Consider the following 16530-nt stretch of genomic DNA (forward strand, 5'->3'; position numbering starts at 1 on the left):
GCCTGCCCTCCGGCTGGGCAGGAATGTCTATAGTCCCTCACCCTTTTCGCACAGTGTGATCAACAATTTTCTTAGAAGACGGAAAATTCTAACTCGTCAGTAAGTATCCAGACTGGCAATGTTCTTCATTTGGGTCTCACATTAACCTCTTTCAGAGCTTCTGCAGTGCAGTCTGTACTGGGAAGCAATAGCTTAACTAGGAAGGAGAAAAGTTCAGCTCAGAGGTTGTGTAGGCTCTTCTGGAGGTGAGCCCTTTTCAGTCAGAGGTTATTTAATGAAAAGCTGAAGGAAGAGAAGAACTGGGAAGTTATAACATTTGACCTATTTTATTTCTTATGTGAGCAAACAGCCTTATATAACCTGAAGATTTTTGCCTGTAAAATAAAATAATGAGTATTTTTTTCAATCAATAGTAATGATTCAGTACCTGAGGAGACACTGTGAATAGCTACCTGCTGTTGACTAGATGGACAAATATTGTGTAAATCATTTTATTGAAGAGTGCAGACATGAAAAACCCTTCATTTGCCACCATGTCACATATATAGAGAATCATATAAATTGGAAAAGACCTCTAAGATCATCAATCCAACTGTTAATGCCAGACTACATCTACATGGTTTTTAAATGCTTCCAGGGATGTTGATTCCACCACCACCCTGGGCAACCTGTTTGAATGCTTGACCACCCTTTCAGTGAAGAAATTTGTCCTAATATCCAATCTAAACCTCCCTTGATGCAACTTGAGGCCGTTTCCTCTTGTTACCTGGGAGAAGAGACTGACCCCACCTCACTACAGCCTCCTTTCAGGTAGTTGTAGAGAGCAGTAACATCTCCCTGAGCCTCCTTTTCTCCAGGCTAAACAACCCCTGTTTCCTCAGCTGCTCCACATAAGACTTGTGCTCCAGACCCTTCACCAGTTTCATTACCCTTCTTTCTCAGGACACGCTTCAGCACCTCAGTGTCTTTCTCGTAGTGAGGGGCCCAAACCTGAACAGAGTATTCAAGGTGTGGCCTCATCAGTGCCGAGTACAGGGGGATGATCACTGCCCTAGTCCTACCAGCCACACTATTTTGGATACAAACCGGGATGCTATTGACCTTCTTGGCCACCTGGGCATTTTGCTGGCTCATGTTCAGCCAGCCACCAACCAGCAGCCCCAGATCCTTTCCAGAAAGGCAGTTTTCCAGCCCATCTTCCCCAAACCTGTAGCGTTGTGTGGGGTTGTTGCAACCCAGGTGCTGGACCTGGCATTTCTCCTTGTTAAACCTTATACAATTGGCCTCGGCCTATCTGTCCAGCCTGTCCAGATCCCTCTGCAGGCCCTTCCCCCTCAAGCAGATCAACACTCCCTCCCAATTTGGTGTTGTCTGCAAACTTACTGAGGGTGCACTCAATCCCCTTGTTCAGATCATTGATAAAGATATTAAACAAGACTGGCCCCCATACTGAACCCTGGGGAACATCATTTGTGACCAGCTCCCATGGTGTTAACACCATTCACCACCACTCAGGCTCAATCATCCAGCCAGCTTTTTACCCAGTGTAGAGTACATCTGTTCAAGCCATGAAATATAGAATATTGATCTTGACGCAAAGTCCTTTTTTACCTGCAAAGACTTTGAGCTGCAAAATATTGATAAAATACATTTGCTTTTGGATATGATGAGGTTTTGAGCTCTAACTCCATTAATAAAATAATACCTTATTTGGAATAGAAAATTTTCCTCTGAATTTACAGTTTGTGTTTCCCTAAATGTTAATATGCTTCCCTTGATTCTGAATAATGTGTAATTCCTTTTGTTTAATTCTTGCTCCACATGTCTTAATTCTCCAAAATGTCCAAATTGTTTGGCTTGGATTCTCTATATCACCATTATAATTGCTACCTGCATGTATTTTTCAAATTTACAAATTACGGAATGCAGGATTAGGGTAGGGATTGGTGAATTCAACAGTATTTCTTTGGTGCCATAGGTGCTGTTGTGTTGTTGCTGTTGCTGTGAACAATTACAAACAAATCTGCTATGCAGTTTTGTGTTTGAGCCTTTAAACGTCTATTCACAAACTAGATTGTTGTCACAGTAAATGAACAGTCACTTTAACTGCCATTTTATAATTTAACAAAAAAATTTAGAACTGACTGATAACAGTAATGAATTTGCTTCTCAGTCTTCCTCAGACTGTTAAGAAAAATGTTGTTATGACATGGTTTGGTTTGCATGCTCGAAGTTAACGCATATAAACAGTTATTTTACTTAGACTGTTTACAACCAGAAAAGAAACCTTAAACATGATGTTACATTAAGTCTGAAAATGTTTGATTTCCATTGGTAAACCAAAAATCTCTTAATTTCTTTAATGTATTTATCTATTTGATTTTGTAACTACAATGTTTTTTTCCTACCACAGGTTTTGAGCTTTCACATTGTGAGGACCCTGGTGTGCCACAGTTTGGATATAAAATCAGTGACCAAGGCCATTTTGCTGGAAGCACCATAATTTACGGATGCAATCCAGGTTACACGCTCCATGGAAGTAGCCTTCTGAAGTGTATGACAGGGGAAAGAAGGGCATGGGACTATCCTTTGCCATCATGTATTGGTATTAGACTCTTATTTTTCATTTTTTGATTTACTTAAACTATTATCTGAACATAAGAAAGAAAGAAAACTGTAAGGATTTTAGATCTGTGTGAAATCTGATCTATATGTATACAGATCTATTTACACATACACTTACAGATTTCTCTGCATAGATCTCATCTAAGTCTATTTGGGTGGTGGTGTCTTTTTGAGATTTGAAAAAGATAGTAATTATTAAACATTCATGCATACTGAAATTCCTAATACATGAAAAACTATTTATAGTCAGCAAATAGTCAACATAAAAAAAGACAGCATAATCAGAAAAACAGGACCATATATGTCTTACGAGGGGTTGTAAAATTAGTAATTTTTTTCCTAATTGTATCTAAATATCATTAGGCTAGAAATTTTTTCATCTATTCACATATAAAAATTGTAAAATAAATAAAAAGAAAAAATAAGACATATGGAGTTGTATTTTTGTCACTTGGTTTCTGTTATGTAGCTGTGATGAATATAACAATATTATACACTTCATAACAGTATTACAGTAACTTTATAAGCTGTGCAGGTACCTACAGGCTCAAGTTCTTCCATGGGAGAGAGAAAAGAAGACAAGAATTAAATATTCTAGTAATTTTCTTCTTTTTTATCTCCTTTTTGAGAAAATTGGGATTGAGTGAGTAGGGGAAGCAAGGGGTGAAATGCAGCTTGTGCTTAGATTTAATTTTGACAGATAACTGTGCTTTGGCATGTCTTTATCAAGACACAGGTTTTGCACTGCCACCACACTCTTTGTGAAAACTACATTATAATTATTAAAAAATGTTCTGTATAGGTAAATCTATTTAGAATGTGAATCAGTCTTTGGTGTAAACTTGCTGAATTTTAAATTAACTTTATTGAAAACATATCTATTAGTCTGATATTCACAGGGAGATAATTTATCCATCCAGTTCTGAATACCATATATTTGTATGTATTGCTCTTCATTAAGCAAACAAAAGTACATTGATGGTGTCATTTAAATGAGCTTAGAAATTTTTTTTATTGATTTTGTTTATATTCGTTAGGTATTTCTCCAGCCAAGTAGTAAAACATATTACTTGCATCCAGAGTATGTAAAGCTGTTGTCTGTATCAGCAGTAGTATCCATCCCAGGCTGGGATATTTATAGGTTTGTTTAAATAGATTTAAAAAGAGTTTTAATTAAAACAAGTTAATTTTTGTATAGATAAGCTTCAGAGGTCAAAATGTTTTTGAATGCCAATTGTAAATAATGATCTTGCATTCCAAATACCTTCTGATTTTTCATGTTAATTAAGGATCATTGCAGATGCCTTAAAATTCTCCTAAAAATAGGCGGTATGAATCTTATAAAATGTTTTAGGTATCAGTTTATGTCTTCCTGGGCTGAAAAATATATAGTAAAAGATTAATGAAGTCTTAGTAATATACAGCATGAGGAAATTGGCAAGAAGGAAACCAGGAAGCAGAAGGGCAGTTAAGAAAGGTACAAGATCACAAGAAAAAGCATGCTCAGATTAGCAATGTTCCTCAAAGAAAACAAAATTGCATCACAACAGCTTTTGTATAGGACTGAGACTTCTTTCAGATATCTCTTTAATATGTCTAAATAAAAGCCTGAGTCTGAACACTTCTTACTCATCCATGATCAAAAGTCAGGTTTTGATACTTTAAATTCGGTAATGAATTAAATTTAAGGAGGTGAAGATGAATCAGCAGTTAAACTATCCTAACATTCCTGGTTTACAGGAATCCTTTCAGTGTTCACTTTTAGTTAGAATCAGATTGAAACTAAGCTTCTTTGCTATGGAAGGAAATTGAAAAAACCCCAACACTGATGCCCTTTATTTCCAGAGTACTTGTTTATGAGTCAGGTAGGTGTATGCACTCGAGTTCCATGCTTACAAGAACTTGGTCTAAGCCCACCACAAGATCTCTTAGAGTCTATAGATTATTCATGCAAACCCCAAGAATCTGTGAAAACAGTGATGCTTTGCATGAAATATTTTAGGTTGGAATGTACAAATAAAATTATTTCCTGAATATTTATGAGCAACATAGGTCAACAGACACTTTAGCTTGCTGCTACTATCAGAAATTGGCTTTAAAATGCCACTGTTCTTGTTTTGGTCTCTTTTTATGGAAGAATGTGAGACTTGACAAGACAATAGAAAAACTTTTCTCAAGCAGTTGTAGTAATCATAAAATTCAAATGTGGTAAATGTTACAATACAGCATACTGTCTATGGTATTGCAGGAAGAAATGTAGTATAATATATATTTCCTGTAACTTGACATCCTTAGAATAATTTTTAGCATTGACACTTACAGGCAAAATTAAGGTTCTTAGGTTTGTCTTAAAGTAGGCAATCTGGAGATGTAAGATAAAAAGGATTTTGTGCTGTTACATCCTGGGAGGAGAATGCTTTCTGAGAAGTCACCACTTGCACAGCTGATTCAGCAACCAGCAAAACTGGGGAGCTGGAAGCTTGCTGGAGAGGCAGAAATAAACCACTGGGAAGAGAGAGGGAACCTTTAAAAATCATAACAAAAAAGCAAACTGGTTAGCCTCTGTGAAAATTAGGAATTATAAACTTGTAGTTGTTCAGTGGTTCTTGATGCAATGTAATTAATTTTAAATTTAATTCTGTTTGTAGTGAGGAATTTTTTTTCTTTTTAGTCTACTACTATATTTATATCTTTACTGGAAGAATAGTAGGCCATTAACCTCTGAGTTGAATAATTGTGAAAGATATTTTTTTAAAGAGTCTTTCAGAATTAACCGATTGCCAAAGTGCTTTAAAAAGATGAAAGACCACTTGTCTCAGCAAATTTACTTTTATTGTCAGAAAATCCATCAAGAGTAACATTTCAATTATATTTTGTCATGAAACTCATAGATCACAAGGTAATAAAGCTAAATATTTTACGTGATATTAAATCAAAATAAAACTACATTGTAACTATACCAAGAGATCTAATCACAGCATTATTTTGGCTTTGCACTTCACAAGAGAGAAAGCATTAGAGGGACTTTAAAAGGAAGGAAAGTAAAATAGGAAAGCTTTAAAGGTCTCAGGGATCTACATTAAAAAAAATCAGGTTTTCTCAAAGATTAGGTATTGCTATTATGAAATATTCACTTTTGCCAAATGACTGGCTAAGGCTGTCTAAAAGAGACCTACTTACTTACCCTCTATTATCCTCCAAGAAATACTACAGCTTCACTGTGAGGACAAGTTTTGCTTAAGAAGTTTTATAAGTTTTTTTCCCAGGCTGAAAGGCTGATTTTTTTTTTTTTTTTCTTCTCTGAATAGCCTGCTTTTATGTAGTGTGTTTCCTCTCTCTCTCTCACTCCTTTTTTTTTTAAATTTTTTAAAAAAAAATTTTCATACTTACTGATTTGTTTAGTTTTCTTGATTTAACTCTGTTGCTTTTAGAGTGACATGGTGTTCTTGGTTTGTTTCATTTTTGCAAGTAACAATCCATATTCCTTTCATTACACATGTTTTCTAAATATTATGTTCTGTTCCAAATTATTAGAAAAACATAGGTGCCAAAGGCAAATACAAAAATATTCAAATAAAACCACTTTTACAGGTTCTTTTCCTAATGCACTTCAGGTCCTTATATAATGTCTTACAATCTAGGGCATACAATCAGTTTAGTTATGTTACTTATCCAGCAAGAGAATAGGTGTATAAATTGATAGCTCAAGTGACTAGTTGGAAGACTATTTTTAATGAATTACAAATAACACATTACATATTGGTTTTGTTGTTGTTTTTTTTGGTTTTTTTTGGTTTTTTTGGTTTTTTTTTTATTAGCTGAATGTGGAGGTCGTTTTAAAGGAGAATCATCAGGAAGAATCTTATCTCCTGGCTATCCTTTTCCCTATGACAATAATCTGCGCTGCATGTGGGTGATTGAAGTAGACCCAGGAAATATTGTCAGGTACTGAAAACAAATCTTAGACTTCTAAAAAATCTTTTTGGTTATATAATAACCAAATCTTACCTCTACAGCTGAGGGGAAAAAAAAAAAAAAAAAAAAAAAAAAAAAAAAAAGATTTAGAAAGGATTTAGTGTTTTTTAGTGTTTAAAATTTAAGATGCAAGTCAAGACCTGTGTTTTTGGCATTCTGACTTTGAAAATGTAGGTTTGTGTTGAAACTATCTATTTTTCAATAAATGCTGATGCAGATCAGTCCTTAAAATTGGTTATAGTTTTAATGCCAAAGTTGTGAGACTGAGCATATACAAACTGCTAGAGTAAGCAGAACTGTTTAGTGGAAGAGTTTGTATTTAAACAAAACTCAAAATACGCGGCATTTCAGTAGCTCTTTTTAGTTATTCACACTATATAACTAACTGCATGAGTGTACAGTTCTATTTAACTTGTTTTAATGAGAATGTGATACATAATGTTGTCTTAAGAAAAATAAAACTATTTTCTGAAAATACTGTGTGGATACTTATAGATTATTTGAATAGCTAAAATTATATGTTATTTTGTGGTAGACAAATTGTTATTTTTTTTTCCTTTCAAATGCATTTCTGTATTGGGCTTTTACTTACCCAATGGTAAAGTATGAAACATTGTGGCACCCTTGGAAATCAAAGTTTGTTTATTTGATTTAGTTTTATCGTTAAAAATTTGTTCTTGAGTAATATGAAAGCTGACAAGAAAATCATGGTTTTCTTTCAGCCTCCAGTTTCTTGCTTTTGATACTGAGGCATCCCATGACATTCTAAGAGTTTGGGATGGTCCACCTGAGAATGAGATGTTACTCAAAGAAATTAGTGGATCCCTTGTTCCTGAAGGCATTCACAGTACACTCAACATAGTAACTATGCAGTTTGACACCGATTTTTATATCAGCAAATCTGGATTTGCCATACAGTTTTCAAGTAAGTAGATGAATTTAATTTTATTTTTTTTCTTTTCTTCTTATAAGGTAGTTCACTCAGACATAATTTTAGTGCCAGGAACAACTGAAGTCATTGACAGCATTTCTGACTTTGTTAGGGAAAGAATTGGCTCAGACTTACACATATGCTGTAAAGCTGTATTTTTATCTTTTTTAAAAAAAAAGAAAAAAAAAAAGAAAAGAGGAAAAAAAACCACAACCAAAAAAACCCAGCCAACACCCCCCCCCCCAAAAAAAAAAAAAAAAAAAAAAACAAAACAACAAAAAAAAAAAAACCCAAAACAACAAATCACACCCTTTGCTAGTTTGGATTTGTTTCAAGGGCAGCTGGGGCAGGGCCAGGATACTCATAATTATGACTGGTCTTTTTCACAAAGGAGGTGATGTAGGCATGTTAAAGCCTCCACCCTTGTCTAATCAATAAGAGTTTCTGCTTTCAGAGACATCTGTGCAGAGTTCTTACTCCTGCTGTGCTTGTATAGGATGAAATGGGAAATAACACTACAGGAACAGCGGTGTCCTCCCTGTTGCCTTCTAGCACTATTTCATCTTATTACAGGCAGCATGATGACAAATCTAAAGAGTTACTTAACTGTTATTAAATCCCTTTAGACATTTTTAGTGCCAAAATGGAAGAAATCATTGTGTGAGACTCATTTTGACCTTTTTTTTCTGGTCAGTGGATTTTTTTTTTTTTTCAAGATTAGCGATATCTGTCTATATCATATAAACATTTTGTTTATATATATAAATAATATATGTTTTGTTTATCAGTAGCAATGTTTCTAATATGGGTTGGCAAAGCATTTCTTAATGACAACAATATTTACCTTCTTGTGCTTCCTGAGCTTGGTGGTTTTATTAGCCCTTGTTTTCCCTTATCCTCATTCTTTCTATGTGTATGACAAATACATGTGCACACAGTAATTTGAAGGAAGAACGAGCATGTAAATGAGACAACAAAGTGAAATACGTTTAGTTTGTAGTGAACGTGTGCCTCTGTTCCATCTGATGTTTTTTGAAGCAATGAACAGTTTTTATTTCCTTGGCTCCAAGATATTTTTTGCCATTTTACCACCTTACCCCAGTCCAGAGCCTGTTTGGAAAATTTTCACATACATACTTTGTAGAGGAAAAAGTTTGATGCAGATTAGGAATGGAGTTGCAAGGAAAAATGAAGGGGACATAGAAGTAAAGCCATAAAGCAGCTACTGATGTACTTCCAGTGCTTTACCTGAAAAGAGGTTTTAGATTTTCATCTGAAAGAAGAGGTATTTTATTTAATATTCCATGTTTTTGCAGTCTGTTAAGATCTAATGATGACAGTTTGAAGGATCCATGAAGTGTTAACTGCCTCAGCATTTCTCTTACTCTTCAGTCGAACGTTCACAAAATCACTCAAATATTTGGTGTTGCACAATTTGGGTTTATATTCCTTATTAGAATTGCAGAGACACCCCCCACCCCACCCACCCCGAACTGAAGATTTTAAAAATAACATATAGCTAGCTACAGAACCACAAATACACTGTTGCTGTATGGACATGTTATTTTACTAACCAGAATGAAATACATTTGAGGAGATGGAAGGCAGAAAAAGATACTTCTGTGCAACTTTGTTTCAAGTTTTCCTATAATTTCTTTGAGTCTATAATGTTGTCTGAGTGAAACAGATGGTGTCTACATACTTTAGCTACAGTGTAATTAACAAACAGAAAGCTCCCGCAGGGGAGGTATCTGCTTAAACTTTCCTCTTGCCATTTCAAGAAATTGGGTATGAGTATTTAACTGGATTATTGGCCCTTTTACCTCAAGAGGGATGTTATTCGATGACAACAGATATTTTATGTTCACACCTTTCTAATACCTTCATTGATTTATTATTTATATTATTATTTTCTTAATCTTTAATCTAAAAATCTGTTTCTAAAAAGTGATTTAACCTTCTTATCAGTTCCTTATAGTTTATCTTATTTTATGAACTGTTCATACACAACTCTGCATCTGTCATTTATTTAATAAGTGAAAATATTCACCATTGATAATGTGAAATAATTTGATTTTGATTCCTTCACAAATCATCTAATATATACAGAAAATTAATTTTTATCTGTTAACATAAATTATAGGTGAGGTAGCATCCTTCACCAAATTAAAAGGGGGGTGGGGGGAGGGGAGACAAGGGGATGAAAGACTAGAAAAGCTGAAATGTTGTATAAATAGTAGAAAGAAAATTATAATTTAATTAGTATTAAGTATTACAGCTGGTACTATTAGAATTGCCTCAGTCTAGGGCCTCTGGACATAATCCTTTACAAGGCATCAAAGTTGTTACAAATATTGTAAAAAATTAGGGAATAAGAAGGAGAAGAGTTAAGATATTTTATTGCCCATTGCCTGAATTAGTCTGTTTTGTTTGTTTCTTTTTGTTTCCTTCACTTCTGGGGGAGAAAAAGAAAAAGCGGGGGGAGGGATGGGAGAGGACGGATGGACACACGCATAGGGGCTTTGTTATCTGAAATAGTAGAACTATTTCCATGATTTTAACATTCATAATCTATTTCCATAAGTAATTAATATGAAGGAAACTGTTTATTTTAAGCTGAACTTCTAAGGAATACTGCAGACTTTTGTGGTTGAGAAGTTGGTTAAATTGGTACTATTGTGCATTACTCTGAGAGGGAGAAGAGAAAGTGATGAATTTGGTATGAAATAAGGGAGGTCAGACTGCTCGTGCTTCTGTACTTTACACCACAATCAAGGATCTAGGACTACTGAAAGTACAGCTTTTTTTATACATCTTATGTGTACAAAGAAATAAATGCCAATAATCATGACTTCACAGCTCATCACTAGGCAGAGCAGACCTTTGGTCTAGTGTTGTCTATGATGTGTAGTGTATCCTTTTCTTGTTGTACATCTGCAAACCCTGACTATGGAACTCTTCATATAAACACTAAACTTTTTCACTTCCTGTGGTATCCTTTGAGATGACAGTGAAGGAGCACAACAGAAGGCAGAACCCACAAAGCCTGAAAATCAAAGTACAGAAAGATGCATAATAAAGCAGAATATTTTTTTTAAAGAAACATATTTTAATAATATATATATTATTTATTTATATATTTAAAATTTTAAAAAAATATTTTTTTTTTTTAAAAGTGCATATGTGTATATACATGTAAAAGAAAAGTAAGAACCTCTGGGGATTCAACAGCAGGATTACAATGTGAGGATTTAGAAACATGTCTAAATGGGATGAATGGATTTCATAATGTAGCTAGAGAACAGGGAACAGAGGTCTTCCCGTAAATTGGGAGGAGGATGAGAGGTTGACAACAGGCCACAAGCAATGTGCAAACAGGAAGTACCTGTTCATGTTTTCTTTGAACTACCAGAGACAGAGCATGAAAAGCCCAATACATACCAGAAAATCACCAGAGAAATCAGCAGTAACTTCATTTAGTTAGTAAATTCTGCACAAAATAGAAAACTAGACCTTCAAGAAAAGTGCAGGGGAAAGAGAAGGGAACAAGCATGTATTTGCCAGCAGCACAAGTGATATATCACAGGGTCAGGCAGAGGTATTAAGCCTAATGAAACATATAAAGTGCAAAAAATTGGGTGATAATAATTGTGTGTGCTTAAAATAATCTTTTTGGTTCCTTTAATATGCATGAAGTGTGTATTATCAGATCAGTTCCTACTGAAGTTGATGAGATTATTCCCATAGATCTCAGGGGCCTTTGAATCTGGTATTGCAGGGAAGTTTCGTCTTTGTTAACGTTAACAGTTCAGGTGCCATTTATCATTTATGCAGAAAGGAAGGACCTGTATTCATCTTCCTTAGGTTGTTATTTCACCGTTAATAGCTGCACTAGTGAGTCAGTGTTGCAGACTTCATTCTGTTCAGGCCTAAGCGTGTGGTCACATTTCTGACTAATTAAACAGAATACAAGATAGAGCATTTTTTGTGCATTATAAGGCAACTAGTACAGAACTAACCTGTGAATATGTTTTGAGTATTTAGCAGCTTTTCTGTAAATACTTGCTCCTGCAGTACTTTATATCATGTGACAGCATTTTCTTATATAACAGGATATGCCTTAAAATCCTTGGATTTACTCTAATGTCAACCTATAGCTGTCCCTCCTTATTTTAAAACTGGGTGAATAGCCCTTTGGAGTTACTTGTCTGCTAGACTACAGAAAAGGGCTAGAAAAATTGTGTCAGATACCTACCTGGATGGCTTAAGTTTGGCAATATTAATTTCCAGTCTAGAATGACACTGCATGATATTCCTTACTTTGATTACCTTTAATAATTAAATGCTTACAAGTCAGCTTTCTATATTGATGTTTAGTGCTGATTTATAGCCGCACCGTTTTCTAAATGTTCTATGTTTGATTTTGTTTGTTTGTTTTCTTGGGGTAGTGGCAGTGTTTGGTTTCGGGGGGTGGGGGGTGGTTTTTTGTTTTTTTTTTTTTGTTCAAAGAAAGACCTATTCACCACAGTCTCATTTAGGAAGATTTTTTTTTTACAATGAATACTCTCTGGGGTGTTGGGTGGTTTTTTTTTCCCATTTTCTAGTAATAGAACACTCTACTTCTGACATGTTTAACCTGAAGGTGGTTTGAGAATGGAAGTGGGGATTTTAGCTGTTTTCTTTCTCAGAGTGTTTTTTACTAGCACTGCTCATATAGGTATCATATTTTAACATAACTTCTTCCCTTTTCTGAAATCAGTAAGATAGGATTTATTTTTCCTCATGTCTATTCCATAACAGAACCAGTTTTTCATCGAAAATGTTTTCATACTTGGGTTTTCTGATTTCTTTCAACTTTGAGAGGAGTCCTTTGAATTTAGAGATTTCAAGGTTACTATTTTTCTATCAGAAATAACTGTGAATGTTCACACTTCTAAATTTAGTCAAGCAGTTTTTGTTTTGCTTGGCTGGGAGTGGTGTTGGGGTGTTTTTGTGTTTTGTATATAGATGTAAAAGAAAAGTAATAACCTCTGGGGATTCAACAGCAGGATTACAAGGTGAGGGAGGTTTTGTGTGTGTTTATTTTTTTTTTAATTAGTTTTTGGTTTTGTTTTTAACATCAAGAGGCTTAAATGAAAGAAGCCATTGACTATATTTCTTCTATCAGTTGTTGCCTTTCTTCTAACTAGCAGATATTTTTCAAAGGAGTAACCACTTATGGGTCTCTCAATGGAAAAATGTTATTCCTGTCACAGGTTTGTAAGTGACATTAACTGCTCAATAGCTATTATCTTTTAGTGCAGTAGTATGTAGGATATGTGTATTTTATGCAGGCAAACACTATGAGTTAATGCTTCCATGTAAAATGCCCTAGTAATGGCTAGTAGCTAGAAAGCTGGAATTATAGTATAGATAGCTGAAACAGTAAGGAACTGTTGAAAGAAACAGGTTAATTTATAAGAGCTTTTGAAATTATAAATAAATAGTCCTCTTGGTCACATCACCATAAAAATAACTTATTTTAATTAGATTGAAGGTTAAACTTCCTTAATTTAAACACCATGCAACATAATATGGACAAACCCCTGTGATTTCTATCAATGCAAAGCCTACTCACTTGCCCTAAATTTACAGATATATAATTGAAAATAGTACTTGTCTGACTTCTGACATGGCATTTCAGAAAGCTCAAGCTATTTTGGTTCCAAACTGAGAATGTCATGTGTCTCAGATTAGTGTTTTAAGTATTTCAATTTTGTATGTGTGTCATCCATTCTTTGAATCTCAAAAATCTTCTGCTATGTTTTCTGTTTAAGCAATACAAAGTTGAATGCTCTGCTTTAGGTTTCTCAGAAAAAATATGTAATTTTGGTAGGTCATTTCATTTGCAAACCAAATTTATTACAGATCTTTATAATTGTCTATAAACCAAAATAAATTTAGAAGTGCAAAAAAATCTTTATGTGGAAACATGATGTTATCAATGAAACTATTTTTTTATTTCAGAAAAAGTTCTCTTTAATTTCCTCATAATTTTTTTCTCTTCATTAAATCCAGTCTCTTTCATTAAATTCTTTAAAGTTAACGATTGATAGAAATAGTGTACAAGACAGTCAAATGTTTCTATAGTAATATGTTTGTACAAATCTTTGAAAGTATTCCAGCTAAGATACTTTGAAGGTTTAATTAATAGCATGTACTTTATCTTCCATTTTGTGTTAGTCAGTAAAAAATACAGTCAAAGGTATACAGGCTACACTATTTTGTGTAACAGTTGTCTTCTAGCAGCTGTAACATCAGTAGAAGGACATTACAATTTGGTCTGTATCCATATATGTATGATTTTAGTCACAGTAGCAAATTAGAGAATGAGGGGATAAGGGAGCCTGATCATTAAGTAGTAGCCTGTGCTTAATATTACAGCTTGCCTCTTTAAGCTCCTTTGAGACCAAAATTATGTGCCTTGATTGACTGCATAAGGAGTATAATCGCCATGAAGCTTTCCCTTCCCTGCATTTCCATCACTACCAATAAGTGAGCAAAACTGCATGAGGCCAAAACTTGCTACTCATTGTCTTCCATATACAAACAAGCATCTCACAAACCACTTGTAGAGATTTTAACCTGAAAATCAGTATCTGCATTCATATGCTATGTTGGTTATTCAACAGTTCTTTTTTGCTATCTTAGATAGAATTACAGGCAAACTGAAGTGTGACATACAAATTCATCAGCTGAGGTTTACAGGATTTATTTTTATGAAACCATGTAAAGGTGACATTTTGCATCTTTAAATGTATGTGAAGCTCATCCTGCCTCATTGAAATATCTTCTTACAATATGTTTTGCATGTAGGAAAGTAATATTGAGCTGGTTTTGCAGTATTCTCCAAAAAGGCATCTTGTTAAGTATTTGCTATAAAAAACAGAAGTAAGAAGTGTACAATTGACATTCAGTCATATGACTGGGGAAACCATTTTCCAATGGTAAACAAATTAGATTCTATAGTTATTCTGCCCTGTGTGTCTCATGGACAAATTCTGGTATTGCATTAATGCTACTTTAGAGATGGATTTTCTGTTAGTAATTTTCACTATCAGTAGTTTCTTTCATTTATGATTCATGTGCCATCCTTTATAGATATACACAGGCACACATATGCATGCACACGCAATATGATGGGCTGTTTTCTGCAAGTACAGATACATCTTCAGGACTGTTATTCTTTTTCTACAATTATTACAGTTGAATGCATAAATGTACAGGAGAGACAGATATTTAAAGATTTATCTTCTGTTTCTCGAGGGTCTTATGCATCTTATTCTCACTTATGCATCTCTCGTTTTCAGTCAATGCAGGGTTGAAGTGTGTTTTCTATTGTATGTAATCCATATCATAGGAAAGAATGATGTTTTGGAAGTTTTATTGCCAGCTTCTGATGGAATAAACATAACACAAAAAAGTATCCAGAAAGAACTAATATTTTGGGAGAATGGCCAAAACATACTTATATAAGTGAAATTTCTTGAAGGCATATTAGACTAGGTTTACACTTGATCAGTGATACTTTTTAATGTTCTGTAAATTATATTGCTGCCTTTTAAAAAGCTTTCACTATTGGAATCCAGAGCCTCTTTTTTAAACCATAATTTTTTCAAATTCTGTATATGGATTTTACATCCCATATACATCTTCTAACTTCAGTTTTCAGCAAAGTTCTTTACATGGGGGTTTCTTCCAAGTTTGTTGGCTCATTGGCTGTTCCTACTTTCCCTCTTATCTCATTCCTGGCTAGGGGTGGGTGTTTTGTAACATAGTTAAATTAAAGGGAGATTACTGCTGCTATTTTATTGCTATAGAAATATTTCTTTTTTTTCTTAAAAGCATTCCAGTATTTTGCCTAATCTCATAAACTACAGACCTAGCAAAGACATTTGACTGAAGGAATGCTCATCTTTCAGTCTTCTATATATGACTGTGGAAAATATTATTTGTAGACTGGTAACTGGCTGGTTACTGGCTGGACACATTCAGACATGCAGTCAGAGATGTAATTCATTTACATAGAGGAATTTTTAAACCTTGCAAAAGAAAATTAAAATAAAAATCAGATCTTTATTCTTTATATTCCTATTGTTGTTTTGGGACAGTATAATCTGTATAATGAGACTAAAGAAAACAGAAGCTGTTTTCTGACAGTGTACTGTAACTTTTTTCAAATGACCATGGTATAATGCTTTCCTAAAGCAAAAATTTTAGTTAACAAAGATCAGGGTAATGACATTCAAGTATGTGGACACAATGTTACCAAATAAAGAGGCCAATTCTGTATAAATGTATCAATGAACAATGTAATGTTCAATTACATTACAAAAAAGAAAAAAAAAATTAACTAAAACAATTGAAGCAAAAAATCAACAAAAGCTGAATACCTCAGACAGATTAAACATCATCTTACTTTACCAGGTCTCAGGAGCTCCAAATTTGGCCCTATCTTTAACAACACCCAAAATATTAATAGTTTTGAAACTTCAGGTTTATAATGCATATATACAATTTGTAATACTAAAAGACAAAATAGAAAATTTAACTTTTAAGATAGAAGCAATCTCCCCATCTTCTCAGAGGATTCCAGTTCACTGAGACTGCAAAATCAAGAACAAGGCAAATCAGCAGTGCTGTTCTCTGTTTTACAACTGTATCCTTAGGAGTTGCAACAGAAAAGGTTGCACACTATTCTGTAAAGAATTAAACAGATATGTTTTCACTCAGACCACCTTTTTTTCTTTTCAGTAGAAATACTAAAAACCACATGATCATTGGTAAGATTTCCCAAGACATGAGAAGCCCTTGTGTGTGTTCCAAGATCCTGATGATTGCTTCTTTCTGAGAACCTATTTCTGTTTGTTTATTCATAAACATAATGAATAAACACATAAAGAAATATGCCATCTGAAATAGAGGTAGATCTGGTATAAAAAGCTTAAAAAACACTATAG

The 16530-nt window shown here is 34.1% G+C and overlaps 1 protein-coding gene across 1 annotated transcript in view; it reads left to right on the top strand.

Annotated features, from left to right (window-relative positions):
• CSMD3 (CUB and Sushi multiple domains 3) overlaps nt 1-16530 on the top strand; it is a 740574-nt gene that overhangs the window by 481141 nt on the left and 242903 nt on the right. The window contains exons 24-26 of the mRNA XM_080381544.1: nt 2414-2605; nt 6444-6570; nt 7323-7525. Coding sequence (XP_080237670.1) covers nt 2414-2605; nt 6444-6570; nt 7323-7525 — 522 coding nt within the window. The remainder of the gene's footprint in view (nt 1-2413; nt 2606-6443; nt 6571-7322; nt 7526-16530) is intronic.

This window comes from Falco punctatus (genome assembly GCF_963210335.1).
Source record: "Falco punctatus genome assembly, chromosome: 3".
Lineage (NCBI taxonomy): Eukaryota > Metazoa > Chordata > Aves > Falconiformes > Falconidae > Falco > Falco punctatus.